We start from the raw sequence: 26,407 nt of genomic DNA, 5'->3' as shown, positions 1-26,407 counted from the left end.
AGTAAACATATTAAAATAGACCTATAGCACAGTAAACATATTAAAATAGACCTATAACACAGTAAATATATGTAAAACAATGTCCTAAACAACCGTGCAGAACTAATAATGCTGTTGTTTGATATTCCATATCAAGTATATTTGAAATTAATATTTATATATTACACATATGCATAATAAAAATAAGCACCTAGTTTTGAAGTTAGGTTTTAAAGTGATAGTGTTTCTGTCATACACTCCATTTATACATGTTTTAGGCATAAAAAAGTACATTTAAGTATTAATTAATGAGCCTATAAAAGCTAAATATATTTGAGGTTCAGCTCCTCTCTCTGCAGCTCACACAGATTAGTTAATAATCGACAGATTTCAGGTAAAGTTTGAAGTTTGGACACATTTCATTTGGTGTTTCCTCCACGGCGCCAGGGGGCGACGCCGCCGCCGCCGTTACCTTTACGTAAGTGCGTCATAGGTGAGAGGTCAGGAGCGTGACAGCGCCACATGCGTGATGTTGTGTTGTTGATGTTTGGACATTTGGACATTTGTCTCCTCGGTGAGTTTTTGCACTTTTCTGTCTTTTCTTTTAAATAATAAATCCGGTTCGGTTCTTTTAACGAGCAGACCCCTGGTTCCATTTTCGGACACACTGCAGCTGACTCTGCAGGCGTGAGTGACTAAACCTGCAGAGTGCAAGGGAATAAAGAGCTGATTTACTTCAACTTTAAAGATACAGTTGTTGTCGGTTTATGTTGCTTAAATTCAGACTTTTGGAGGATTCATGGCTCGTAAAGAGACGAAGCTTTAAGAGTCTAAATACTCCAATTAGCGTTAATTAGAAATAAAACAGATACAGAACTTTAACCTTCCTGAGGCAGGTTTATAAATATTGTATATAACATATAAAAGTGATGATCACCTCTTTTATTGAATTTTAAAGTGTTTTTAATCAACTTTGTTACACCTGTGCTGTTACCCGGTCAAAGGAAATGAATGGGGATCCAGGTATGTCTCAGAAGTGGAAGACAACACACCTGAGGAGACATTCCAGTCCAAGAGTGGACAGGGTCTTACAGACATTAATATGTGATGGAAAGCCAAAACAGAACAGATTGAGACAAACGTCATTTTACCTTAAGAGCAGTCACAGTAAAACAGACACTAAACACTAAATTAAAGGGCAGAAGAATGACACGAAACAAGAGAGACACATGTGTGAGTCCCAGCTCCTTTCACAGGTGTTACCAATGATACTGATTTAAGGTTCCGTTCCATTCAGCTCAGAGTCCATGCTGCAATAAATGGAACAGAACCTTTAATTGGTGTCATTGGAAACAATACCTGTTATGGAATTTTCTATCCTTAGGTAACACAAGGTCACATGTGGGCCTTGAAGTCCTCTGCAGTATTAGTTGTTTGGCTTTGACTGGGTGCCAGTCTATCCCAACACTGTGTCCAGCGTCAAAGAGACCTGTTGCTGCCTTCATAGACATAATAGATAGCTGGCCATGGACCAATCTGTGTCTCCAGACTAGAATTTGCTGACAATAACATAAAGTATTTGTGTTGTTATCTTTGGGTTTAAAGTCGATCCACCAGCTCGAGTTCAGCAGAACGTGAGACCGACTCAGGCACTTCTGATGAACTTTGAGAGTGTCTCTAATTCTCCTTGATCAAGCATCAATAAATAATACAGCATAAGACATCATCAGACATCATTCCTGACCTCACCACTGACCTTTGACTTCAGCAACTTCTCCACGACTATCCTGAAGGTGTATCAGTCAGTAGTTGTAGTCTGTGTTTTCTTTCAGTCTGTCCTGAGGTGAAATGCGGAACCTGAAGCTGCTGAAGAGCCTGCGGAGCTCAGAGCTGCAAGGTCCGGGCTCCCCGCAGTGTTTGGCCGTGCGGGCTGACACCGGCTCGCTGCTCGTCGCTTCTCACTACTCCATCACAGAGTATGACCCACGGACAGGCCAGGTGAGCTGCTGTTGACGTGCTGTTCTTGCCCCTTTTTGAACCGAATAGTTGACTCAGTCATCAACAACTGTTGTTCTGCAGGTGGTCAGTGAGGCCTCGTTGACAGCGGAGGGTTTCCTTCCAGAGGACGGCAGCGGAGTGGTGGTCGGGCTGCAGGACCTGGCTGAACTCGAGTCGGCGTGTTTGGCCACAGCTGGCGGCGATGTCGTCCTCTTCAACCTCAACACCTGTCAGGTTAGAAACACGGAGAAGTTTGGATGTCTGGACTTGGGAGTTTAACATGTTATAGTTAACGTTAGGATACAGTGCAAAGGGAATGCAGAGTGTTAATGAGGTGTGTGATCACGTTCTGCAGTTGGAGTGTGTTGGCAGTGTGGACAGCGGTCTGACCTCCATGAGCTGGAGTCCTGATGAAGAGCTTGTCGTCCTCACTACTGGTCAGTATGTTACGAAACCGTGAAGTTTAAAAATGAAAACATTTCTAATAATTTGTGTCCACAGGCCAGGAAACGATCATCATGATGACCAAAGACTTTGAGCCGATCACGGAGGTCGGAATCCACCAGGATGACTTTGGCGAAGGTGCGGTGGCTTCACATGGACTCATGTTCAGATAATGGTGCCCAGTTATTTGTAATAGGGCTGATTTGATATTAATATTTTATGTGTTTTGCAGGGAAGTTCATCACAGTGGGGTGGGGAAAGAAGGAGACTCAGTTCCACGGCTCAGAGGGGAAACAGGCCGCGCAGAGGAAGATCCAGGTCAGTGTTCAGTTACAGAAACAACACGACCTCCAGACAAAACCTGAAAATATTCAGAGCGATTTTTAAACATGCATCCACAGGAGGTGCAGCCGGCCGCACCCTGGGACGACCGCAGGCCGCGGGTGACCTGGCGAGGTGATGGTCAGCTCTTTGCCGTCAGTGCCGTCTGTCTTCAAACCGGAGCCAGGAAAGTCCGAGTCTGGAACAGAGAGGGCGTCCTGCAGGCCACCAGTGAACCCGTCAACGGCCTTGAGCAGGCGCTCTGCTGGAAGTAAGAGTGCTGACGAAGCAGAATTCATTTTTGAAAGATCATGATGTCCCGGATGGATTATCATTTACATTTAAAAACAGAAATAAGCAGCGTCAGCTGGTGTTAAATGACCTCTGTGAACTGAATCTTGTCCTGGTGCTGCAGACCTTCAGGCAGCCTGATAGCGAGCACTCAGCGTCATCCCAACAAACACAGCGTGGTTTTCATGGAGAAGAACGGACTGCTGCATGGAGACTTCACCCTGCCGTTCAGCAAAGACCAGGCCAAGGTACGTTCAGCTGAACCCGACTGAGTTTAGAAACATCAACTGAAGTTCAGCGAGTTTGAAACCAACACTCTGACTGTGTGTGTGTGTGTGTGTGTGTGTGTGTGTGTGTGTGTTTCAGGTGAAGGATCTGCTGTGGAACACTGACTCCACTGTTTTAGCTGTCTGGTTGGAGGACATGACTGCAGGAGAAGACAAACAAGTCAACACTTGCAGTAAGTTCAGCCAAAGTTGAATCGAATAAATAAATATGAAATGCCCAACTTTATATTTCTCTCTGCCTTCCTCTTGCAGTCCAGCTGTGGATGATGGGGAACTACCACTGGTACCTGAAGCAGAGCCTGGACTTTGGCAGAGACTCTGAGAAGGTTCCGGTTTGTGTCTGCTGGGACCCTGAACGCCCCTTAAGGCTCCACGTAGTGACCCGCAGCTGGACCAGCATCACCTACGACTGGGCCTGCACGACTGAGAGGAGCCCCGGGCTGGACGCCACCGACAACGCCAATGTAGCCGTGATTGACGGAGGTGAGAGCCAATGAGACGAGAGGACACACTGAACTGTGGGATGATTCCAGCGTGATCTTAATGTGTCTTTAAACCCCCTCAGATAAAATCCTGGTGACGACCTTCAGGCAGCATGTTGTCCCTCCTCCCATGTGTTCGTTTGAGCTCCAGCTGGCATCTCCAGTCAACCAGGTGACCTTCCTCTGCCAACCTCAGAGGACCAATCAGCTGGCAGCGTTGACTTCTGACGGACAAATCTCAATCTACTGCCAAGGTGGGTAATCATCAGAACGAATGTGAAGAAATCTTGGATACTTCTTCCGGGTCAGATAGTATTTTGATAAATTTGTTCTTCACCAATCTGTCCAGATTCAGCAGAACAGGCCAACAAAACAGCAGATGGATTCCGCACGATGTCACGTCCCCCGGTCTTCCGGAAAACCTTCAGGTAACACAACATCCTGCGGCGCTGCAGCTCGTGGGCCGGCTGAATGTGCTGTCAGTGTTCTCTCAATGATTTTTCTCTCCTGTCTCAGAGTGACGGCTCTCCAGAAGGAGCCTCTGTCCCTGCGGCAGCTGCTGTGGCTGGAGGACGAGCTCTTTGTGGGTGTGAGCTCCGGCCTGCTGCCGACCATGTCCACCCTGCTGACGCTTTGTCCTGCCCAGGACGCTGATGACACGCTCACTGTCAGGTCAGCAGGGCTCATCTAAAAAAACACAGACACAACATCCACAGCTGTAAGTCAGAAGTCAGCTGAGTGTTTTTATGTTTCAGGTCTGAGGTGGAAGTGGACGGCGTTGTGATCGGTATGGTGCACAGCATCCAGACTGGCACTGTGGCGCTACAGCTGGAGGACGGACAGATCCGGAAGCTGCTCTGGGGTCAGTCACCAACACACTCATGCTGCCGAGTTGCAGAAATTGTGCTTTGCTCTGTGATGTCTTGTTGATACAACATATTTCTGTGCAGACTGTCCTGAGCTGTCAGTGGAGGATTGGCGTGACTCCAGCGGCTGTAGCATCAACTTCCCTGTCCCCTGTGTTCAGACAGCCCTCTGCAGCATCAGCGGGGAGGTAGAGACGGATAGAAATGTGCTTACAGTTACATAACTACTTATTAGTGAGCTCTTGTGTACAGCTCTCTCTTTGCATTATGTCTCCAGGAGTGTCTCCTTGGCCTGACAGACAGATCCCACCTGTACGCTGGAGACACAGAGGTCTGCTGTCAACTCTATTTATTTCACCAGCAACATGTTCATTATGAGACAGGGTGGATGGGAAATATTTTCATTTATGTCTGATTCTTTTTCCCAGCTGGCCTCCAACATTTCCTCCTTTGCCATTTGCAACGACTTCCTCCTCATCACCACACACTCCCACACCTGCCGCTGCCTCCAGCTGAGTGCGCTCAGTGTCAAAGGTGAGATGGACACACACACAGTTACACACAGGTTGTCTGTGTCAAAGAATTGTTATATGTTAATATTATCTTAAAGGGCTGCAGGTGGCTTTGGCTTCAGACGGAAGTCAGAATGACGAGACGCTGCGGCGGGTGGAGAGAGGATCCAGGATCGTCACTGTGGTCCCACAAGACACCAGAGTGATTCTGCAGGTCAGTAGACATGAAAGCGTCTGAGCACTTTCAATGATTAATTTAGAATAATAATAATTTGCTTTGTTTGTGTCCAGATGCCTCGTGGAAACCTGGAGACCGTGCATCATCGAGCGCTGGTGTTGGCTCAGCTCAGGAAGTGGCTGGACAGGTGATGAAACATCAGTTTCTTGATTTTCTGTTATCGTCACAGTTTGTTTATATCGTTTATTTTAGCAGTGTTAAAATCCATGTTTTGTTTTTTTCAGTTTGAGGTTCAGAGAAGCCTTTGAGTGTATGAGGAAGCTGAGAATCAACCTGAACTTGATCTATGACCACAGCCCAAAGGTACGAGTTTTGTGACATCACGTCTTTTATTTAGTCAGAAGCAGACGCATGTTTCGGCCGAGATGAAGAACAGACTGTAAATAAAGAAATGTAATACATTTGTAGTTCTTTAATTTAGCTTGTGAGAGCAGTTAACACTGACACCTTGTGTGGTTCCCACTGTCCATCTCCTCCTGCAGGTTTTCCTGGAGAACATAGAGACCTTCATCACACAACTCAACTCCATCAACCACATCAACCTCTTCCTCACCGAGCTCAAGTAAGACCCAGCAGTAGATGGCGTACCAGCTGGTTTTAACGGGTTCAAGCGTTCACACATTCTGCAAACTGTTTTTGTCTTCTGTGCTCAGAGAGGAGGACACGACCAGTAGCATGTACCCCCGTCCTGAGGGCAGCCCGGTCCAGACCCAGCCGGTTTCCGGGCAGAAGAAGGTGGATGTAGTTTGTGACGCTTTACGGAGCACCTTGGAATCAATGGATCCAAACAAGTAATTCATTTTTCTGTTTAGGATACAAGTGGTCAACCATGTTAGAGAAAAGATTCAAGGACAGAAGAGGGTTAGGGTTAGGCGTTAGACGTGGTGAAAGCCTCAAAGAATCATGTCGTTGTCATCCGTCCAGGTTCTTTCTGTCCATCCTGACGGCTCACGTGAAGAAGACAGTTCCAGAGTTGGAGATCGCTCTGCAGAAAGTCCACGAGCTTCGAGGTGAGCATACTGATGACACTCAACGACACAAACACACACAGCAGCAGATGTTTTTAGTTCCTCATGATGTGCTGTGTTTGTGTTTGTGTCTTTGTCCAGAGAACCCTCCTCAAGCTGCCGGTGCTGTGAGCGCTGAAGAGGCGTTAAAGTACCTCCTCTTCCTAGTCAACGTGAACGACCTGTACGAACACTCTCTGGGAACGTACGACTTTGACCTCGTGCTCATGGTGGCTGAGAAATCCCAGAAGGTGCAACGAGCTGTTATAACTAAGCTGTGCTTTGGTGGAGTCATTCGTCTGCATGTATCAATAAATGCTTGTCCACACTCCCTGCAGGACCCCAAAGAGTACCTTCCTTTCTTAAACATGCTGAAGAGCCTGGAGCCAAACTACCAGCGCTACAGCATCGACAAACACCTGAAACGCTACAGGAAGGCCCTGCATCACCTCAGCAAGTGTGGTCAGTCTGAATGTTTCCGTCTTACTCTCCAATACGGTGGAACCTCAGGATTATTGGCATCACAGGGAGTTCATGACTGGTTTTGTGTTCAGGTAAGGAACATTTCCCCGAAGCTCTGCAGCTTGTGAAGGAGCAGAAACTCTACAACGAAGCTCTGCGACTGTACACGGCGGACAGCGTTCACTACAAGGTGCAAACACACACACACACTCACAAGAAACCTCCACATGGCCTCTTTAAGCAATATGTGAACCCCTGACCTTTGACCTCCAGGCTCTGAGCTGTGCTTATGCCCAGCACCTGGTGGAGCAGCAACAGGCGGAGCAGGCCGGCCTGTTGCTATGGCGATGCGGCGAGCCAGCCAGCGCCCTGCAGGCGTTCGCCGGCAGCCTCAGTTGGAGGAACGCCATCTGCGTGGCGCAGCAGATGCCTCTGCCGCCGGACCAGTTAGCTCTGCTGGCCAGAGACCTGGCAGGTAACCATGGCAACAGGTAGACTGATAGATAAAAATGCAGGTGGACAGGTTATATGGTGAGACACGCTGCAGTTCCACCACGGTGTCATCGCACGAAGACGCTGATATAGTTTCCTTTCTGTCTTGTAGAGAAGCTGACGGAGCAGCGGCGGTACTCTGAAGCTGCTCTGCTGCTGGATCAGTACGCCAAAGTAAGATCCCCCGACGACAGACTGCTTCTCGTCTGTCGCCGACTGTTGAGGCTGAACGTCTCCGTTTTTTCTGTTTCCAACAGGACTGTGAGGAGGCCATCCTGGCTCTGATCACTGGTGCAGTCTGGGAGGAGGCGCTCCGATTGGTCAGTGAAAACATCGCTCCTTTCTTCCTCTTCTTTTGTTTCCTTTTATTTACTCATATATGACTTTTTACATGATGTTCATGAGGTGTTTTCTTTGTCTGTTCAGATTTACATACACAACAGACAAGACATCACTGAAACGAACCTCAAACCTGCTCTACTGGAAGGTAAGGATGATTCAGACTGCTCCGTCCAACTATGTGGCTGATCAGGAATAAATCCAAAGGTTTTTTTTATGTATAAATGTTTTGTGGAGTTGTTGACACTCTCATGTTTTCTTTGAGTCAGCTGTCAGCAACCAGACGTCTTTCCTGGAGGCTCAAACGGCGACGTTCACGCGGCACAAGACCCGACTGGCTGTGGTCCGAGAGCAGAAGGAGAAGGCCAGACTGGACATGCTGGGTGAGAATAAGTCCTTAACCACAATGTATACTGTAGGTAGTATAAAGAAAGGTGTTAAGCAGTGAATGAAGTAGGAAACACGTTCATATTCTGCTGTCTCATAATAATAATGATGATTAAAACCTAAACTTGTCTCCGTCAGATGAGGACGGTCCAGACTGTCCTGATGCTGAGCTTTACTCTGAAGCCAGCAGCGTGATGACCGGCTCCAAATACTCTCACAGTAACTCCCGCATCTCTTCGTAAGACAAGCTCACGCAAACGCATTGCAAAGTTACTCGTGATAAACGACCTCATTTTACGACCGGTTTGATGTTCTCGCTCTGCCTGCAGGAGATCCTCAAAGAACCGCCGCAAAGCCGAGAGGAAGAAGTTGAGTCTGAAAGAAGGAAGCCCGCTGGAGGACAAAGCGCTGATGTATGCTCTGGGTGAGATCATCACCGCTGTGGACAAGATGAGAGGTACACGCACTGTACTGCACGTTTGATAAATGACAGTTCTATAGTGTGCATTGTAGAAAGGTCAGGGATGATGGGAAATGTAGTCTTATACTGGAGAAACATTCACAAGGCACTCACAAACTCTAATCACGGCGGTCACTGATTTGCAGAGGAGGTGCACGGCCTGCTGAAGGCGCTGGTGCTGTTCCAGTTCGACAAACAGGCGGAGAAGCTGCAGCTGGCCTATGAGGAGGCTCTGCACATGGTGGAGGTAGCAGTTCCCGAGGTGTGGCCTGAAAACCTGCAGAACACTCAAGCTCCGGTAAATATAGTACAATCAGATTTTCAGAGAGAGGCAGTATTATTCATCATATTTTGGATTTTTAATTGAACTCTGGTCTCTTCTTCTTGCTTTTTTAGCTCACCGGGCCAAACTCGACTGCAAACAGCATCATGGCTTCATTCCAGCAGCAGCAGAGTCCTGCAGCTTCACAACAAGGTCGGCACAGTTTTTAATGTTTGTCATCTCATTCTAACACACACATAAACACTAACAAGTCACTGTGTGCCACCTTCAGAGATGACGGTAACAATATTTGTCTCTCCTGATCTTTTTCTTTGCAGCTGCTGAGGTCATGACGCCACCAAAGATGAGAAACGGTGTCAAGTGGAAGCTCAGCGTTCTCACATAAATGAGTTTTTGTTTTTACTGTAAATTCAAATAGTAACAATTATGTAACAAATAAAGATTGAGTCAATGTCTCCAAAGTGTTCATTCTTGAGTTTAACGCAACAAGATATCACAGTCCAAGGATTGGTCTGATACTTTTCTTACCATAGGACAACTTTCCATACTGTTTACTTTCTTTCAGGCTTCAGTTCAGGAAGCAAAACATGAATTCATCCAGAATTTGTAGCTCAGAGACAGTTGAACAGTCCTGAAGTGTTTAGACAATGACTGTATTGAAACATAACTTGAGGACATCCTGTTGACATCATGACCTGCTGTGCTGTCATGTAAACACTTGAAAGCTGAAAGTCAACACCTCACACTCCCTGCTTTGTTTCAAATCCAGCAAGAACCACAACACTGTGCACGCTTTTCTTCCACAGCTAAATAAAGAAGTTGTTGGGTCAACAGTTGTTGGAGCTGGACTCTTGACCTCGCTGATAACAGAACAATTCAGCCTGAAACATGGGAAAAAAAAAAAACATTTAATGTGACCATGAGAAGAGAACTGTTCCTACAGACGCTCTGCTGCTCCACAGCTGAACATGAAACTGTTCTCGTCTCAGGTGTGAGACAGCATGCTGTTCGAAAATAAATAACAGCATTGGAAAGAAGAAAAAGTGACATAAGTGTCTCTGAACTAAGTCCTGCTTTGTTCACTTTTCTTTCATCATCATCATCAAACCCTCTTTGCCCGTCTGGCAGCGGCGGCACGCCTCTGGTTCATGGCCTTGGTGGTGATGCGGAGCTTACGCATGCGTAGCTGTCGCAGCCGGAGCTGCAGGTCTTTGGGGATTTTCCCTCCCTTTGCTAAAATCTCCTTCAGCCTCTGTTTGGGCATCTTGGTGAGACGGAAGTCGCAGATTGTGGGGTAGTGGTCGTACATGACCTGGCAGTTCCGGGAGGAAGGGAAGTACCCCTCTGCGCTGGCTGTCACCCGGTATTCACCGGGATTCAGGAGCCGCCAGTAGTCACCATCGGCGACTGGAAAAGAGAAAGAGAGCAGAAGTAAGACTCAGGATGAAAAACTATTTCAATAAAAGACTGCATCTCATGAGACTGTACCTGATCTAATATGATGATCAATGTCATCAACTTTAATGATGGCATCTGCTATACCAGCCTCTGTGTCTTTGTCACGAACCACGCCTTTTATTCCACGGTGCACCTGGAACAAAAAGTGTGACATTACTGTCTTATTAGATAACCTTTTAAATAATGAGAAGACTCAGCCAGACCTGCTCCATGTAAACCAGCAGAGATTCTCTGTTGTTCTCCCACTCGATTGGAAGTTCGCTGGCGTGAGGGAATTTATCGCAGGACAACTCCACCGTCACCTCGAAGCAGTTGGTGTGCAGGTAGCTGAAATCATTCATACCTGCAAAAGGAAAGGAAGACAGAAACTTTAAGCTGCAGGGACTCTACAGGTGAACAGATGTTCTGTTTCGAGATGCAAATGAAGCATTATCTCATTAAAAATGTCTCCATAAAACTCCATAAAAGAGAAAATACTGTCAACAGTCATTTAAAAAAAATCTATTAGTCATTATTTAGTGTTAAGTTGGTGAAAGCTACAACCTTGCTACACTTTTCTTGCCGTTTTATGAAAGAAAAACATCTTATGGAAGCCCAAAATCTCAAAACTAACAATGTTTTTGTCTCTCGTCTTATCACACTGGAAGTTTATTTTGAAAAAACACACACATTCTTACTTCCTGGTACGTTGTGCCAGTCGGCTCCATTGATGATGTTGTTGTATCTGCGGAAGTCGAAGTTGTGACAGGGCCTCCGGTCTGGATTGGACATCACCTGGTCAGGTGAGATACAGGAACACGTTCAGTACCATGTGCGTCACTTTCCTGAATGTATTGTTTAAAAAAAAAAATGAGGACGACTAACCTGATTGGTGCTGGCGTACACTGTGGCCAACCAGCGGAAGAAGCTCTCATCAGAAGTGGGTGTGTGCTCCCGAGGTGCCCAGTCTCGGGTCATGTCGTACGGATAGGTGACCACCAGCTCTCCCCCGTGGAGGTTGGCGCTGAGAACAAAGGGGATGTTCTGCATCCAGTTGATGACAGCTCGAGTCTCTGACGCCACCTAAAGTTAGAGATCATGGAGCACAAGTTTTAGACATTTAGCTGATGACCAAAGCCAACACGTCTTTCCAAAGTGTGTGTGTGTGAGACACGTCTACATCCAAACTTACAAAGGCTTCCTCAGAGGTGTACTGCTCAGGGATGGGGAAGTAGTGGTTGATGAGTTTGGACTTGTCTGTCTCCAGCTCGATGGCGTTCCACATCACTGAGTTGAGGTCTGCAAAATTGTGGTTCATGTCGATGCCTTCGTAGCTGTAGCGACCCAGCGCCCAACCTGACAACTCTGAGCCCTGCAGATGAAAGAAACGGGGTGTGATAGAGCCGGTTTATGGTCTCCAAGCACTCATGTGATGGAGATCGCAGCATAACTCTTGGACTAAATACGTTTCCAGGCACCTTCTTAAAGGCCATCTCATAACCGTCAGGGTTCATGGAGGGCAGGAGGTGGATGCGGGTCTCTTTGACCAGGCGGACGATGCGCTGGTCTCCACGCTTGTACTCTTGGCACATGTACTGCATTAGATTGAGCAGGAGCTCTCGGCCCAGCACCTCATTCCCATGCATCCCTGCAACGTATCGGAACTCTGGTTCTCCTGCAGGGGGCGCCAGGACACAGACAGAGGAGCACTTGAGGGCACTGGTTGTGATATATTACAACTTTGGATATGAACAAGACTCCAACAGGTAAATCAAATATCTCCTGGAGGAAGCAGCGTGCTACATGATCTGACATTTACTACCAGATACTCTAATCATATCAGAGTGTGCATGAGTCACCTCCTGTACAAACGGTGGCACAGATACTCTTTGACTGACCCCGCTGAAAAACCTGGACCGGGTTCCTGTTTGGTCTACATTCACTGAACTGACAAGCAGCTCTGAAATCTCACACATCCTCCTCACAAATGTTTATGAGGAGAAGCTTTAGCCCACTCTCTTCTGAAGGCATATAACAATCAGCATGTGTGCATACGGCGATTGATTTTAAACGGACGAGGTCTGTGCGGTCAAAAAATTTCTTTAGAACTTTAAAAATAGTTTGGAGGCCATAAAAGCAGTGCTTCCTTTTCAGTATTCAAAGAGCTTCTAAGTTCGGGTCAGCGGGTCTGAATCACTGCCCTTTTTTCTTAGCAATTCAATTTAGTCTGATTATCAGGCTGAGAGCAACTCTGTAGGAATATTTTTCTTGATTTACTCTGGGTTTTACTTCAATAACTGCAGCTGGAATCACTACTGAAGATCTTGAATCTGTGTTTTGGTTGAACCTTACTGAAATGAATGCTCTTTTAGGCTCAAACGTTGTAGTTTTAGTCAGTCAGTTTGTTGTCAGTAGCTACGCTAAGGTTTCTTTGGTTGCGTTGTACAACTTTGACTTTTGACTGTTAACTTCCTTCCTCCATCCTTGTTTGGATGTATTTGTGTTAAGTTGTACGTCTTGTATAAAAGCATGTTTGTATTCATCCGTTAGTTTGACATTCACACAGTTTGTAGAACTCTTTTGGAAGGCCCAATACAGATACATTCATTTTATTCCTGAAGGCCTAAAACGAGTAACGGATCAGGTTCAGAAGGGGACCCTAAATGTTGATGGAGGAGGTCCGGAGAAATGTGAAGGGTTTCCAGATGTGGAGTTTGCCAAACGTATATAAAAACTGTATCTTTCTATGTTGAACGAGATTGTCTGTGGTCTCCTCAGCACTGATATTAAACCGTCAAGTGAAGATGAACTTATCGTCTGTTGTGTGTATTCAGCTGCTTGTCTCTCGATAACAGAAGATCCTACCTATCACCTTATTATTTGATGTTTGTCTTGGCTGGACAGTTTGATTGTTTAACATCAAGGAGGAAATGCTCTTCGCTCACGGTATGATAAACTGTCTGGGTTTGTTTGTCATACCTGAAAGGTCACAGCTATTATTCAAAGTCACAAACAACAGTATTTTCTTATGATTCTTCTAGTTTTGTTAAACTAGTTTATCTGATCTCAAATTAGAAATACTGAGATACCAAAAAAAGGTCATGACAGCAACATAAAACGTTTATAACATTTGCATGTTCAAACTGTAACAACTGAGATGGCAGAAAATACTGAAAACTCTGTCACATAAGATCGGTCCAACATGTGGAACATAAGATCGCACCAGACCGACACTGGCACAAGACTTTAAGGAAAAATCAGGCCACAGACTGAGACAGAACAACTGATACTTTCCTCTGTATAGACTACCAATTATCCTGACGTGGCAAGATACTCGACAGACGGTCCTAACAAAGCCAGTTTGGTGATTTTTGGATTTGAGGAAGTTTCACTACAACAATCCAACTTGAAACATGTAACTGCACAGAAACAAGATGAAGAAATCCTTTCTAAATATCTAAAAATTAGCTCAATCTTCCTCTCTCTCTCTCTCTCTGCTCCTCCGTGTTGTGTTTTTGGCGGGAAAAACCTTTCCACTCCACTGCCATGTGGGCAGAGCTGACGAGGCCAAAGAAAACATTGCAGACCTCAGAGCAAACGTAGAGGTGTGTATCGGTTTACGTTTCACACAGTGGTGCACTGTCTGTGTAATACAGTAGCAGCCACTGTACAATCCCCTCAGACCCTTTAGATTACTAAGTCATCTGTCCCTCGTTATATTAATGAACCGTCTCATTGGAGCAGAAGCAGTGTGGCAGCAGTGCAGCATGTGCAAGACTGCAGTTCAAACCTCACCACAGGGGTGCCCCAGGACTCGATACTGGGGCCTCTTCTCTTTACTATTTTTTTAATATTTGGTGGATGAAATGGATCTTCTGCACACAAAGATAACCCCGCTGAACCTTACAATGAGTTGTTTTCCTTTAAAAACAGATGTTTTGAAAGGTTACTCTTCACATCCGTCTCCAGTGTGTCTTACCCAGTTCGTGTTTTCCTGGGTTGTCAGAGATCTCCATGACGTAGAGCTTCAGACCCGTGTAGCTCTTTCCGATGCTGTAGATGCGGGTGATGTCGGGACACGCCTCGTTCACCGACTTCATCAGCTGAGAAACGACAAATAAAATTGTTTAGAGAAGTGAGATTGTGGCTGTTATCTAACTACAGTAGAAACTGCTCGAGTTTGTGAAAATCTCTTATATATATGTTGTAGAAGAACTTGGGGACATGGATTGAAATACCAGAGAGAATAACTGTAAAAAGCCCAAAACACCTTGAAAAACTTGAAAGCATGCATCTGTGCATTTATTTATTCTGAAAAAGTCTCGTATTTCTTTGTACTTAATACTTACAGTACTTAAAAGTACTTTGTATTTGCTCACTTGTGATTTTAACTGAAGGCATTTTAAGGAGGGGTGGCATGTCTCCTAGTCCCACACACACACACACACACGGACTTGTCTGACCCGTCAAAGTCATGTTAAAAATGCAGAATGTGATTCCACATGTGGAATGTGGATCTGTGTTTGTTTCTGTGGGCTGTTTTCTGACCATCAGATGCAGGACAGTGTCTCCAAACAGACCGCTCGTAGTTGCAGCACAGTGAGGACGCTGCCACGAAGGAGTGAAACCTCCCATAATATTTGCTTTATGGTCAAACTGAGACCAGACCACACACACACACTGTGGGAGCCCGGACCTGCCAAAATCAAGAACTGGTAGGTTTGTCAGCCTATCCGTCAACATATCTTGATGGCAAAGGTTAAAAATGTTCTACTGGTGAGTTGAAAGTTGAAAAAAAGCACATACACACTCTGTCTTACCTTTCTCATCTCCTTGTAGTTGTGGTGTCTGAAGTCCAGTTTGTCTTTGGACCCGGCTGGCTCTGTCTGCCATGGGTAGATGTTATTTGGATCTGTAAAATAGGAAAGGTGTGTGTTTACAGCAACGCAACACAATGCAAAAGCATTCAAATTAAATCTAATGTTGTTTCCAGATGTTGGCTTCCAATACCTGGGAGTATGCAGCCCAACACCTCGGCTCTCAAGCAAATGTCGCCCTGTGTCCCGTTCTCATACCAGGTCTGTGGATTGATCCGGATGTAACGGGCAACGGTGGAAGTGTTGAAAAGGGCAAGGACAGGCGTCAGTGAATCCTGGTTTCCTTCAAATATCTGCAGCACAATGACAGAGTGAACTATAAAGGATCTGGAGAACCTTGTGGTCCGAGCAGCTGAAAATACAAAACATGAAATTCCCTCTCTCTGCTTGCCTAATATTACCTGTGTGGACGTTAACAACACATACCTGTACAATATATGGCTCATGTAAATCATCTTTGAGCTGTGATGCTAAGATTTGTGCTCGAGAATTACTTCTATATCATTGCAAATGATTATTTTTAGCTTCCATGTGGACATTTGCTCAACAAAATTCAAAAATACCTTTAAACTGACTCATGAAAAGATGTATTTTTTACTCATTATAATATAGTCTGCGTGATTGGCACCTCGTGGTCAGCTGTGGCAGTGGCACACATGCCTTCAGACCACTCAAATAAACAAACCTAACCAAGGCTGCGATGTTTCCAAATCGGTTTTGGTATCCTGAAGCCATGGTAACAGTTTATGGATGAATTACACTGTAATGACTTCCCCTTTGTCATTTTATTCCATAAACTGAACTGGAAGTGTTCGAATTTAACTGTTTCACAATGAAAAGATTAAAATTAAATTAACCACAATAACATCCCTCTGTAATGCTCATTCATGACTCAGCACATTCCTTCAGTCTTCAGTGGAAAAGCTGGTAATCATCTGAGCAATTCTTCCCACCTCCTCCTTGTTTCTGCTTTGTACATTTACCAGATGCATTTTCAAATAAGCTATCTTTAAAACATTGCTTTATCTTTATTATTATTATTATGAACCACCACCTCTGTCAACTTCAGACAGAACCAGCTGATTAGGAATATACAACAAGATGACAAATATCTGAGAAAATGTAAATGATATTTATTCAACACTCGTTTGTATTTAAGGCATAAAACTGACATAAAGAAAGGTGCAATGTCGTAGATGAAGAGCCAGATGGAAGTGAGACCACAGGGTGAGGTTTTGGATTAGGGTGGAATGGGTGGGTAAAAGGGTGTGGCGGCAGAGGTGATTACTGGGGTTGGGAGAAAGGGGTTTAGGGTAAGGGGTAGGGGAATGGGGGAAAGGGAAGGGGTTGGGGTTAGGGACAACTAGACTCTTTGTTGGTTGGTGTCCTCCATTCCCTCTTGATCTTGTTTAGAAGTTCTTGGAAGAAACGGATGGGGGTCTTCTTTTTCTTTGGCTCTGTGATTCCATCAAGCGCTTCATCTGGAAAGCACCCCATGTTCTGCTTGTCATTGCCTTGTAGACCTCCGACTTCCTGCCGCATCTTTGAGGCCGATGTGTCCCATCACCTGGTTGACCATGAGCTGAGTCAAGCTACTGACGGCAGCGTCATACTTTTCAACTGACCCTGTGTACTTAGCAGTGGGTGAAGCGCTGCTTTGGACTTGGATCATGTGACCCATTCCCCAGGATGGTGGAGGGATGATGAATGATGACAACAGGTGTTTCACTGATTCCTCAACGAATATGTACACCGACTCGGGTGGTGAGATAACACGAACAGGGCGTCTTGTTGGACAGATGAGTTCAGAATCTGACCAAACCTTTCTGCTGGAAACCGGCAACTCAGTCCGACTCAGCGGTTGGTAAAACTCGCTAGTGATCTTGTCAGTCAGCAACTTAGAGAAGACGGACAGCCTGCCCAGGCTGACCATCTTTTCCAGCTTGGTCACTGCTGCAACACCACACTGCACACCGTCGTCTTGTTTCAACAACAGCTCTGTCTCAACCAGGAAAGACCTCACCGCTCTTGCCATGCTTTTGTCCGTGGATTCACAGAAACCAGTCACTGGGCTGTGGCTACTGAGCATAACATTGCCCTTCTGGGTGTCCTCAGCTCTTTTGTCAATGCTCCTGGACAGCGAAGCCCTTTTTACCGTCTCTATTTCACCCTTCTTCAGTTTGTCTGCAGCATCTTTGTGGAACTTACAAAAAGAATTTCGCAGTTTCTTCTTCAAAGAGTGTTTGACCACCAACGCTGCGGAGGCTACTTGGTCCTTAGACACTGTGGTCATTTCAGAACTTTGCCATGGGAAGATATACTTCCTCGGCTGTGGCCGGGACAGTTGGTATACACTGTTTATCACAACGTCCAGCATCTCCTTGGCCAGAGAGGACGTGTAGGGTTCACCTGAAATAGCCCTGGAGGGAAACATGAGAGATACCGTCATGAGGTATTCATTCAGTTTCATCAGGCTGGTGCGATGAAACCTCTTGCTTGAAAGGTCTATCCAGATCGCCCGAGAGCACAGAGTCACTGGATAAATTGAAGAAGACCCCTGAGGAGGTGAAGAGGTCATAGGAAGGTACCAGCAGCAGCAATAGGACGTCACTGCAGTCTCATCCAAACTGGCTAGATCAGACATGTCTTCATTTTCCTTTGGGAATCTCAGTTGAACGGCCAGGAGTTTCAAGATTTTCTCAACATCACTGACTGTCTTCACACCTGCTCCTGTCTTCTCTTCACAGATGTCCAAGCTTTTAATGATAACCGAGATCACCTTCCCTGGCACTGTCTCCAAAAACTGTTCGACATCCTGCCGTGATTTACGTCTCAAGGACTTCATGGCGGTAGACGTGACCTGTTCCTGGGCCTGCTCTGCACTCACTTCGGCAGAGATCTCAAGAGGAGGGGTGCGGGGACTGGGCACAGTCGGGCTCTGGTTCACCTGCTGCACTACTTCTGGGACAGACACCTGGGAGTCGGATTTGTCCAACCGGTCGTCCGCCCTTTTTTTAATGAATGAAACATTCTCCTGGAGATGATCTTCAGCGACGGGTCTCACCATTATGGGGGAAGATCTGCAGACAAACAAGTATTGATTAGTTTAATCACACGAATTACACAATGGCGACTTCTTTAAAGGGTAACTTTGGTATTTCCCATGTTTTTTGTGTCTAAGTGTCTAACGAGGACAATTTTTTAAATTGGTATTGAGTGAGAGCAACAACTGCAACTGGCAATTTAATGTTTAATTCAGGAGCAGCAGGAGTATATCAATCAACGCGTCACATCCATCAGTCACTTTAATTTAGGTAATAGGAAATCCATGTTAAATATCAACAGGTTAGTCAGTATTAATAGACACAATGTATGATCATTTGGGATTCGGAGGCTTATTTAGGACCCTGCTTGGTTTTCTTTGCAAAGCTTCAACAACAATGTGGGGGGAGGCCCCTAGAGGCAAAATCCCACCCTAAGAGAACGAGGCTACCCCTGCAGGGAACTGTTACGAGGTGTATCTGTTTGAGAGGCAGATCTTCGTACCGGTTGTATGTGCTCTGAGCCTCCTCCTCCTCTTCCTCCTCGTCTTCCTCCTCCTCCTCCTCGTGACTCTGCAGCTCGAAGGATCTGATGGCTGCCTCCTCTGACAAGACTTGGTCCTCCATCAGGGCCGGGACCCGCAGCTGAAAGACCAGCTCACACACCACACTGATCAGCCTCTTAAACTCCCGGATCACCTCGTTCTTTGTGAGCTGGATGGGAAATGCACGGGAGAAGCCGTTTAATATCTGGACACGTTTTTAACTCAACAGCATCTTCTAACTTTTCAAACAACAAAAAGAACTTTTTTTTTAAATGACTTCAAGTGGAATCTGCATTAAATTCTTTAAAACTACTAAATTAGATCTTAAGAAAACAACATGAAACCTATAAAGGTGTTAGCATATGAATTCATGATTTATTTATTTTTAAACCAGTGCCATAATATTGTAAATTAATGGAAAGGAAAGCCTTGGTTAAGATGTTCATGCTGCTGTTAAACAATAACAAGGCGCAACTAAAGCTACTCCTGCAGACTTCAGCCTCTCTCTGTGCAGATAAATGCGTCTTGGCTGTTTGCGCAGATAAATGCGCCTAGGCCTAGGTTTGCGCAGAGGCCACAGGTTTCTGTCACTTACTGGCTGTCTCATCCTCTCTTGTATGCTCTCCCACGCTTGGTCCACCATGTTGTTAACAAAGTGGGAGAGGTCCTCGTCCTCCTCCATAGCCCTTCTGCGCGGCGTGGGTCGGCGGTCCTCGTCATTACGCGCGGAGCCGGTGTTGGTGCCCCGGGTCTCGCTCGTCTTTGGGCGTACATCACCTCTGCCATCCATCATGTCGTTAACGCTTTGGTGGTCGGTCATAATAGTCCAAATATTTAAACTAATAGCGGATTTTGTTCAGCATAAACCAAGACTGCTGTTGAAATTGCAAACGTTGTTTTGGTAACTGTAACCGCATCTTCGCTGTAACCATGACGACAAAATAATCATAATTCTACTTTGAACCATATCAAACCATGAAAACGGTTTATTTTCCAACAGTCAACAGTCAAACTGTACTGTAACCGCCTGTTTAAAACAAATTATATTATTATTTATACAGAGCTTAACAAATCTATTAGACCACCACCAAGTTTATGCCACAGCTGTCCTCAATTCACAGCATTGTTTATGCTTCTGTAATGATTATTACACCAATATGTAAAAACTCTTTAACCAAAAAGATTTTTTTTTTTTAAATCCTAAAAAGTGATTATTATTGTTATCCATGAACTTTCAGATTCATGCGTAACAATTCATGGATTCATAGATAAAGCACGTTAGTATTATTTCTTAATTAAGATGTCAGTTTGTTCAGAAATGTTGGCGTAAAAAGGTGAATTCAGTTTGAAATTCCTGTTCAAAATGGTAAAACGTTGAGCATTAAAGCACTTCATGATGCTGGTGGTCTAATAAAATTGTTAAACACTGTATATATTCTGTATATAAGTCCTTCTTTCACAACTACCTTTCCAAGTATTGGAATATTAAGGTTATTGAGCTCAGGCTGTACGTGCCATTTATTCATATTTACAGGAATTATATCATATATGAACATTTTATACACCCAGACACTTTACATGCTGTATATATAAAAATTGTACTTATACATATTTTTATATGTGCAACTATCTTTACACACCAATATATGTTAGATATCTTGGTATAAGGTATGTATGTATGTTATAATATATAATCTTTGTGCAGTTTATTAAATTTTTTTCTACAGTACCAATCAAAATTTTGGACACACCTCCTCATTCATGGTGTCTTTATTTTCACTGAATCAACAAACTTTAAAACATCCAGAATTATGTGGTAAACATATAAAATAAAATGAATAAAAATAAAAGGATAAATGATGCAAAAATATGTTTCATACTTCAGATTCCATAAAGTGCCGTTTGCTCTCTTTTGACTGGTACTGTATATATTTAGTATCATGTGTGTGTATTTAATAATCGGAGGAATAATCCATCACAAATCTGTATATAGAGTATATAACTCTTATTTTCCTTTCTATATATTTTTTAATTACTTATTTTATTTTCATTCAAGTGTCTTTCCTATAGTTCTTTGTGTGTTGCGTTGAGCTGCAGCGTAGAATCAACAAAAGTCAATATTATTGAAAAAACTCAACTAGTGACAGACCAACTGAACACTTTCCCATTTTACTTAAATTACAGCATCTTTTCAGGAAACAACCTAAAACGTTACTGGCAAAATGATCTGCAAAATGTTACAGGTTTATTATAAAACACTTTTTTACCCTGAGAAAATGAGAAAGGAAGAAAGTCATTAGAGTGTAATTCCTCATGACGTAAGTCTTTACAGACATATGACGGAGCTCCTGACCAGGACGTCAATGGTTTGAATACCAGACGAACTTGAAAAGTGAAATGTGAAGGCGGGAAACGTGCACAGGAGTACAGAAACATAAAAACAACATGTTCACTCACGGCCTCCTCGGTCCCGTTCATGCACGGCTTCCAGACGTGCGAGTCGTTACTGAACTGCACCTTGTACGTGTACACCAAGTCCCAACTGTGTGTGAACAAGACACACGTTATATAGTGCATAATTATAATCCTGCTCTACAAAACTACATTTCCCAGTGACACTATATGAACTTTGACCTTCAGTACTGACCTCCAGATGGAGCTGCGTCCCTGCAGGATGACGCCTGTGAAGCGGGTCAGACGTTTGGCGTCAACCTCCAGCCACTGCTTCTTATCTCTGTACTGAGCGCACCAGGCTCCATCATAGATATCACCGTCCTCTATGCCAGACTGCAACACACACACACACACACACACACAGATATTACTGCTCTGCACGTAGCAAGAAATAGATTACATCTTTGGTTTGCTGTTGGTTTGTGTTCGTACCTGGATGTTGAGCCGTCCACGGTGAGGGCCCAGGCCTCTGCGCTTATAGGACGACGCTCTCAGCTGGTTGTCTTTGACCTTCAGTGACTCCAGACCCAGTGGAGGACATTCTGACACAGTCAACAGGGATTTACTCACTCATTGTAACATTATTATCTCATGACAGGAGAGGGAAGAGAAGCAAGGTAAGAAGAAGAAGCAGCCCGTGTTCCAGAGGTGTTGAAAGAGCATCTGTTTGACACAACCAATCATCAACATCCGATGATTACTTTATATGCACTCTAAAAGAAGACGTTTACTGAAGCTCTATACTTCTTCCAACACTGATGGATTTACAAATGAAGCAAACTAAAGTTAAGTTGAGCAGGAAATAGAAAAAAGTCCTCGTCTCTTGTAGAAGGTGACATTTCTTTCAAACCTGTCCAGCGTCCTCGGCTGCCTCAGACAGACTCACTTTGTCTGGAGGGTTCAGCTCGGTTCAAACTGCCTCTTCCTGCCAGGAATCTTGACTGGCTGCTAAAGAAAAAGTCTCAAATGGAGGTATAGACGCAGCGTCAACGAGAAGACCCTCCACCCCCCTTTTGCCTTGTAGTCCAGCTGGATCTGCGACTCGAAATATTGTTCGGCTCTAAAAATGTAACGTCTTTGTCTCTGTTGACCGGTGGACTCCTGCCAAACCACAAAGTTCTGAAACTACTGAAGCTGAGCCAGAGAGACTTGGCAAACTGACCATGGTGCCCCCCCCAAAAAAACCTATTGTATATTAAAAGGGTCCATAACCCAGCTGATTATCTGTGCAAATAAATTCCAGAGGGCAGAACCTCGAAGCGGTCGGTGGTCTTGAAATCCAAACAAAGAAAAATGTGGTTTTGTGTGGAGAAGAGTGTTTTTCAGTCTCCACATTGATCCCTGCCTCAAACTGAGGACGTTTGCTTTCTCTCTAAATAAAGTTTTCATACAAAACAACAAAGACCACGAATCATATTCAGTCCTGCAGTAATTGGGTCTATCTAAGTAAAAAACATTTTTATTTTCTTTTGTCTTCTTTCCTCTTAAAAAAAGAAACCACCGGGGGAAGATGGTGCCGAGATATCTCAAACAAACGTTCACCTCACTGGGTTCCTTGACATGACCCTCCCTCTTCATAACTGCTATTCACGATTCAAGGAGATGCTTAAGTATGAATTGTGCAAAATACATTCATGAAAATGCATTTAATTTCATGGTATTTTCACCTGTACGCAAAAACATTAACAAACGTGTAGGACCGGTTAAAGCTGACGGGCATGAAACATTAACAAACGTGTAGGACCGGTTAAAGCTGACGGGCATGCGGCATCTAAACATATAGAGCAAACTATTACATGAGTACAATGTGCATGCTTTGTTAAGGGCTCACCTACATTTGGTTATGATTACATGGATGGAGTTACATGACTTGTTCCATGCCAAACTTTGTACTACTTCAAAACGTGATGAAACCTTCTTGAAATATCTGCTAACGACCACATTGGACCCAAAACATTCTCCGTGGACGAGATAGGAAATGTCTTACATATCTCATAGAGAACAGCAAACAGCAGCGCCTCTTACTAAACTGTTGATTCTGTTATTAAATCATAACCTGAAGAACAAGGAAACCAGGATGAAGTGACACTGAAACAAGGGAACACAAGACTAAATAAACTGGTGAGGGATAACGAGGCACAGGTGAGAACTAATCAGAGCGGAGCAGCCAATCAACACTGGCAGAGGCAGGAAGTGAAGTGAGGGGAGAATTACAAAATAAAACTTAAACGTAACTGTCCAATTTGGGTCTTTCTTCTCACACGGACAAAAAATAAACAGATGAAGCTGAAACTGTAATTTTTTTTTTAAGCTGTTTGTGATTTGATCTTCTCAAAAAGTTCGAACTGTGGCTGCCAAAGCACTAAACTATTTAGTTAAAGAGGAAGAAGAAGTGTTATGAGTTTAAACTGCCACACTTTTACTTTCCCAACATGGAAACTTTTCTGCTGTATCACTCACAGTTAATAAAACTCCAGCGGCGGCTGACAGGCCTGAGCGGATTTTTAATGAGCGTCAGCTCTGATTTGACATGACAGGTTGCTTACTCAGCGTTTATTTCCAGCCGAACTTCCACGAGCTAATCTCTCTGCTTCACATACACACATTATATATACAGACACACACACATCCTCAGTCCGTCGGCTCAAATCCCAGTCCAGCACTCTCACAAACATACAAATATGAATGCATATAATTATGTACAAGAATTTGCTTGACATGACACGTGTATACATTTGAAAGGATGTATACAGAAAGCAGCTGGTAGATCGAGTGCAGCTCTGGAGGAGGAAACAAACTACGCTAGTTGGTTTCAGGGCTGAAGTGATAATAAATGTTTTTATATGCACAATAGTTCAAGTTTGTGAGTTATAAAGTTTTAGAAAGAGAAAGTTTGGAGAGACAAAATGAAGAAAAAAGACAAAGATGGACATTTAACAATGTCTGCAGAGGCCACCGAGTAAAGAAATGAGACAACAAACTCTCTGATCGCCTCATATTACATATCAAGAAGACTGGCAGCTGTTCTATTTGTAAAGGATTATAATGTTCATGCTGAACATAAAACTTCTGAAGGAACCAATGAAATTATTACGAATGAAGTTTGTGTACCAGGTTTTTACAAATATTTAAATTCAGATCAGAAATATAAACGTACAATGCTGTGACGTGTTGCTGTGAAGCTTCCAGTCTTCTCGTCAACAGAGATTTGTTTGTGTTTGTCTTCCCTACAGACAGTAGTGAAGGTTGAATTTGTTTCATTATGACACACGGGTTTAGATGTACAGTATGCGCTGCCTCAGCATGGGGACCCCATGAATCAGATCTGGGTCTGGTTTTAGTGTTAAAGTAACAAATAGTTTGTTCCAGCGAAATGCATTAAAAACTATTTGCCACAAACGTCTGACCCTTGTCTGATTGACATACTGTATACATCAGGGCTCAACCCCATACATACGTGGAACGGTCTCCGTGGCCACTGACTGGCGCACGCTTTGTTTGGCCTTAGGTTTGGCTTTCTTAACAACCTTTGGCTTCTTGGCGATGAGTTTGGGTTTCTTCTGGATTGTTTTCAGCTTCTTTGCTACCTTAATGCTCCTGGTGGATCTCCGCTCTACAAGAACGCAAACCGTTTAATGCACAGTAGGAAACATGCGTACCTCGTAGACCAAAACAAGACCCTAACCATGTGACTTCATTGGTAAACCATTTGTAGGCGCTCAGGCACGTTGATGGTCCATCTCAGGATGCAACTTTGACAGAACTCTGTATTTGAGCCGGTAATGGAAACCCAAAGGGACTCTGTATGGTTTGACTTGGCGGTGCAAAAAGTCCCAATGGAAAAGCCCATACCGGACAAAACCAGGCCAGCTGTTTCCAGTCTTTATGCAAAGCTAATAGACCCGTCTGCCGGCTGTGACTCAATATTTCACATAAAGTACAATCATCAAGTGGCAAGATGGTAAATAAGGTTGTTAATAAGATATTTTCCTGAATGTAGAACTACAGCAAGCAGCACAAAGCAGCTTTCAAACGAGAGATGAATGTAAACGCTGCTGAGCTGCAGATTTTTGGCCGCATGTGTTTCCATCTATTTACATTTTAACCATTTTGGCTTTGCAGGAGCAAGGCCACACCACTGGTTTTGAGGAGTGTGAGGGTCTGAGGCATCACACAGCCCATCTGGTTTTCATCAGTGGAAAACACACAGCTAAAATGTCTCATTGCACACGGGCTAGAATGTAGAACATCCTCCCCCCAACCCTTGGACACTGACTCCCTGACCGCACATATGCAAAGACCAACAGAGCTCTCTTTACACTCTGTGACAAACCTATCAGGCTCTGAGGAACCCTGAAGAAATCTTTGACTTATTTAAATCCAGAGGACTGCAACTCCTTAATCAATGAGTCATGGACCTTTGATATGTTGGAGTTTGGTCCAGAACACCAGCAGCACTGAGTTTGCACATTTTTTGAGTCTATCTTCTAAGGATGCAAACTTAAAAACACAATTATTCTCCAACATAAATGAGGTTATGCTTGTTTTCATGTTAACTTTATTACTGTTTCTGTAGGGAAATAAAACAATGAGACAAACCAGTGAACAATAATATCTACTCACCTAATTCCAGTGGACCTTCTTCTTCTTCTTCAGTGTTTTTTCTGGGTACTGCTCTCTCTGCTGTTTTACCCGTGTCTTCAGTCAGACGCTCAGTAGTTGTGGTCGTTTTGGGAGGTTTAGTTGTTGACTTACTATAACTGCTTGTGAATCCTGTGGTGGGAACCTCAGTGCCGTTGGTTTTCCCTGCAGAAAAAAGGCTCTCAGTTGTGGTTGTAAAAGCTGCATCTGAATCCACAGCAGTGGTGTTCTGATGAGGTCCGGCTGAAACGAAGAGAAATGATCCACAGTGCAGAAATAAAAGCAGAATGAAGCGCAGAACTCCTGCCATAGCAACTCTTTCCAGCAGACACCAGTCTAACACTGAACACTCATTCAACCTTCCTGACCTGCTGCTCTGCAACACCGTCAAGTCTTCCACAATGTGAAAGCGACTTCCCATCACAGATTTCAAAAATAAAAGCTGCGCTGACAGACAGTCATTTCATTTAAAGTTTTAAACAAGCAAATAGCCACAAATATTCTGATTTTTAGCATCTCAGACATGCAGATTGGCAGCTTTAATTCATTAAATAAAAATAAAAA

The 26,407-nt window shown here is 44.2% G+C and overlaps 3 protein-coding genes across 4 annotated transcripts; 1 reads left to right on the top strand and 2 right to left on the bottom strand.

Moving 5' to 3' along the window:
* Nucleotides 1-420: 420 nt before the first annotated feature.
* elp1 (elongator acetyltransferase complex subunit 1) lies at nucleotides 421-9,304 on the top strand. The gene is made up of 36 exons (XM_019255274.2): nucleotides 421-553; nucleotides 1,812-1,977; nucleotides 2,059-2,211; nucleotides 2,333-2,414; nucleotides 2,479-2,559; nucleotides 2,654-2,739; nucleotides 2,823-3,013; nucleotides 3,158-3,281; nucleotides 3,400-3,493; nucleotides 3,573-3,803; nucleotides 3,886-4,056; nucleotides 4,152-4,230; nucleotides 4,319-4,474; nucleotides 4,558-4,664; nucleotides 4,753-4,856; nucleotides 4,946-4,999; nucleotides 5,097-5,202; nucleotides 5,279-5,394; nucleotides 5,472-5,545; nucleotides 5,643-5,721; nucleotides 5,901-5,980; nucleotides 6,072-6,209; nucleotides 6,343-6,428; nucleotides 6,528-6,676; nucleotides 6,764-6,887; nucleotides 6,980-7,077; nucleotides 7,161-7,362; nucleotides 7,492-7,553; nucleotides 7,637-7,699; nucleotides 7,806-7,866; nucleotides 7,988-8,101; nucleotides 8,244-8,343; nucleotides 8,435-8,562; nucleotides 8,712-8,863; nucleotides 8,962-9,040; nucleotides 9,166-9,304. Exons 2-36 carry the CDS (start codon nucleotides 1,828-1,830, stop codon nucleotides 9,231-9,233), a joined length of 3,942 nt encoding a protein of 1,313 aa, XP_019110819.2. The 5' UTR covers nucleotides 421-553; nucleotides 1,812-1,827; the 3' UTR covers nucleotides 9,234-9,304.
* Nucleotides 9,305-9,384: 80 nt separating this feature from the next.
* Nucleotides 9,385-26,214, bottom strand: LOC104937787 (probable carboxypeptidase X1). Of its 2 annotated transcripts, XM_027277738.1 has the most exons (15): nucleotides 25,826-26,214; nucleotides 24,660-24,815; nucleotides 21,635-21,744; nucleotides 21,396-21,535; nucleotides 21,206-21,290; nucleotides 15,296-15,455; nucleotides 15,106-15,197; nucleotides 14,265-14,388; nucleotides 11,764-11,960; nucleotides 11,478-11,657; nucleotides 11,171-11,368; nucleotides 10,984-11,080; nucleotides 10,510-10,649; nucleotides 10,337-10,439; nucleotides 9,385-10,255 (listed from the first exon to the last, which is right to left on the bottom strand). In XM_027277738.1, exons 1-15 carry the CDS (start codon nucleotides 26,151-26,153, stop codon nucleotides 9,951-9,953), a joined length of 2,415 nt encoding a protein of 804 aa, XP_027133539.1. In that variant the 5' UTR covers nucleotides 26,154-26,214; the 3' UTR covers nucleotides 9,385-9,950. The 2 variants fall into 2 exon arrangements, with proteins under 2 accessions (XP_027133539.1, XP_019110820.1); XM_019255275.2 differs by lacking the exon at nucleotides 24,660-24,815.
* On the bottom strand, nucleotides 16,276-19,697 carry LOC109137364 (uncharacterized). The gene is made up of 3 exons (XM_019255276.2): nucleotides 19,344-19,697; nucleotides 18,709-18,917; nucleotides 16,276-18,242 (listed from the first exon to the last, which is right to left on the bottom strand). Exons 1-3 carry the CDS (start codon nucleotides 19,566-19,568, stop codon nucleotides 16,670-16,672), a joined length of 2,007 nt encoding a protein of 668 aa, XP_019110821.2. The 5' UTR covers nucleotides 19,569-19,697; the 3' UTR covers nucleotides 16,276-16,669.
* Nucleotides 26,215-26,407: the final 193 nt, after the last annotated feature.

Source organism: Larimichthys crocea, chromosome I (genome assembly GCF_000972845.2).
Source record: "Larimichthys crocea isolate SSNF chromosome I, L_crocea_2.0, whole genome shotgun sequence".
NCBI lineage: Eukaryota > Metazoa > Chordata > Actinopteri > Sciaenidae > Larimichthys > Larimichthys crocea.
The sequence above is the reverse complement of the archived record's forward strand: the minus strand, read 5'-3'. Positions and strand labels throughout refer to the sequence as shown.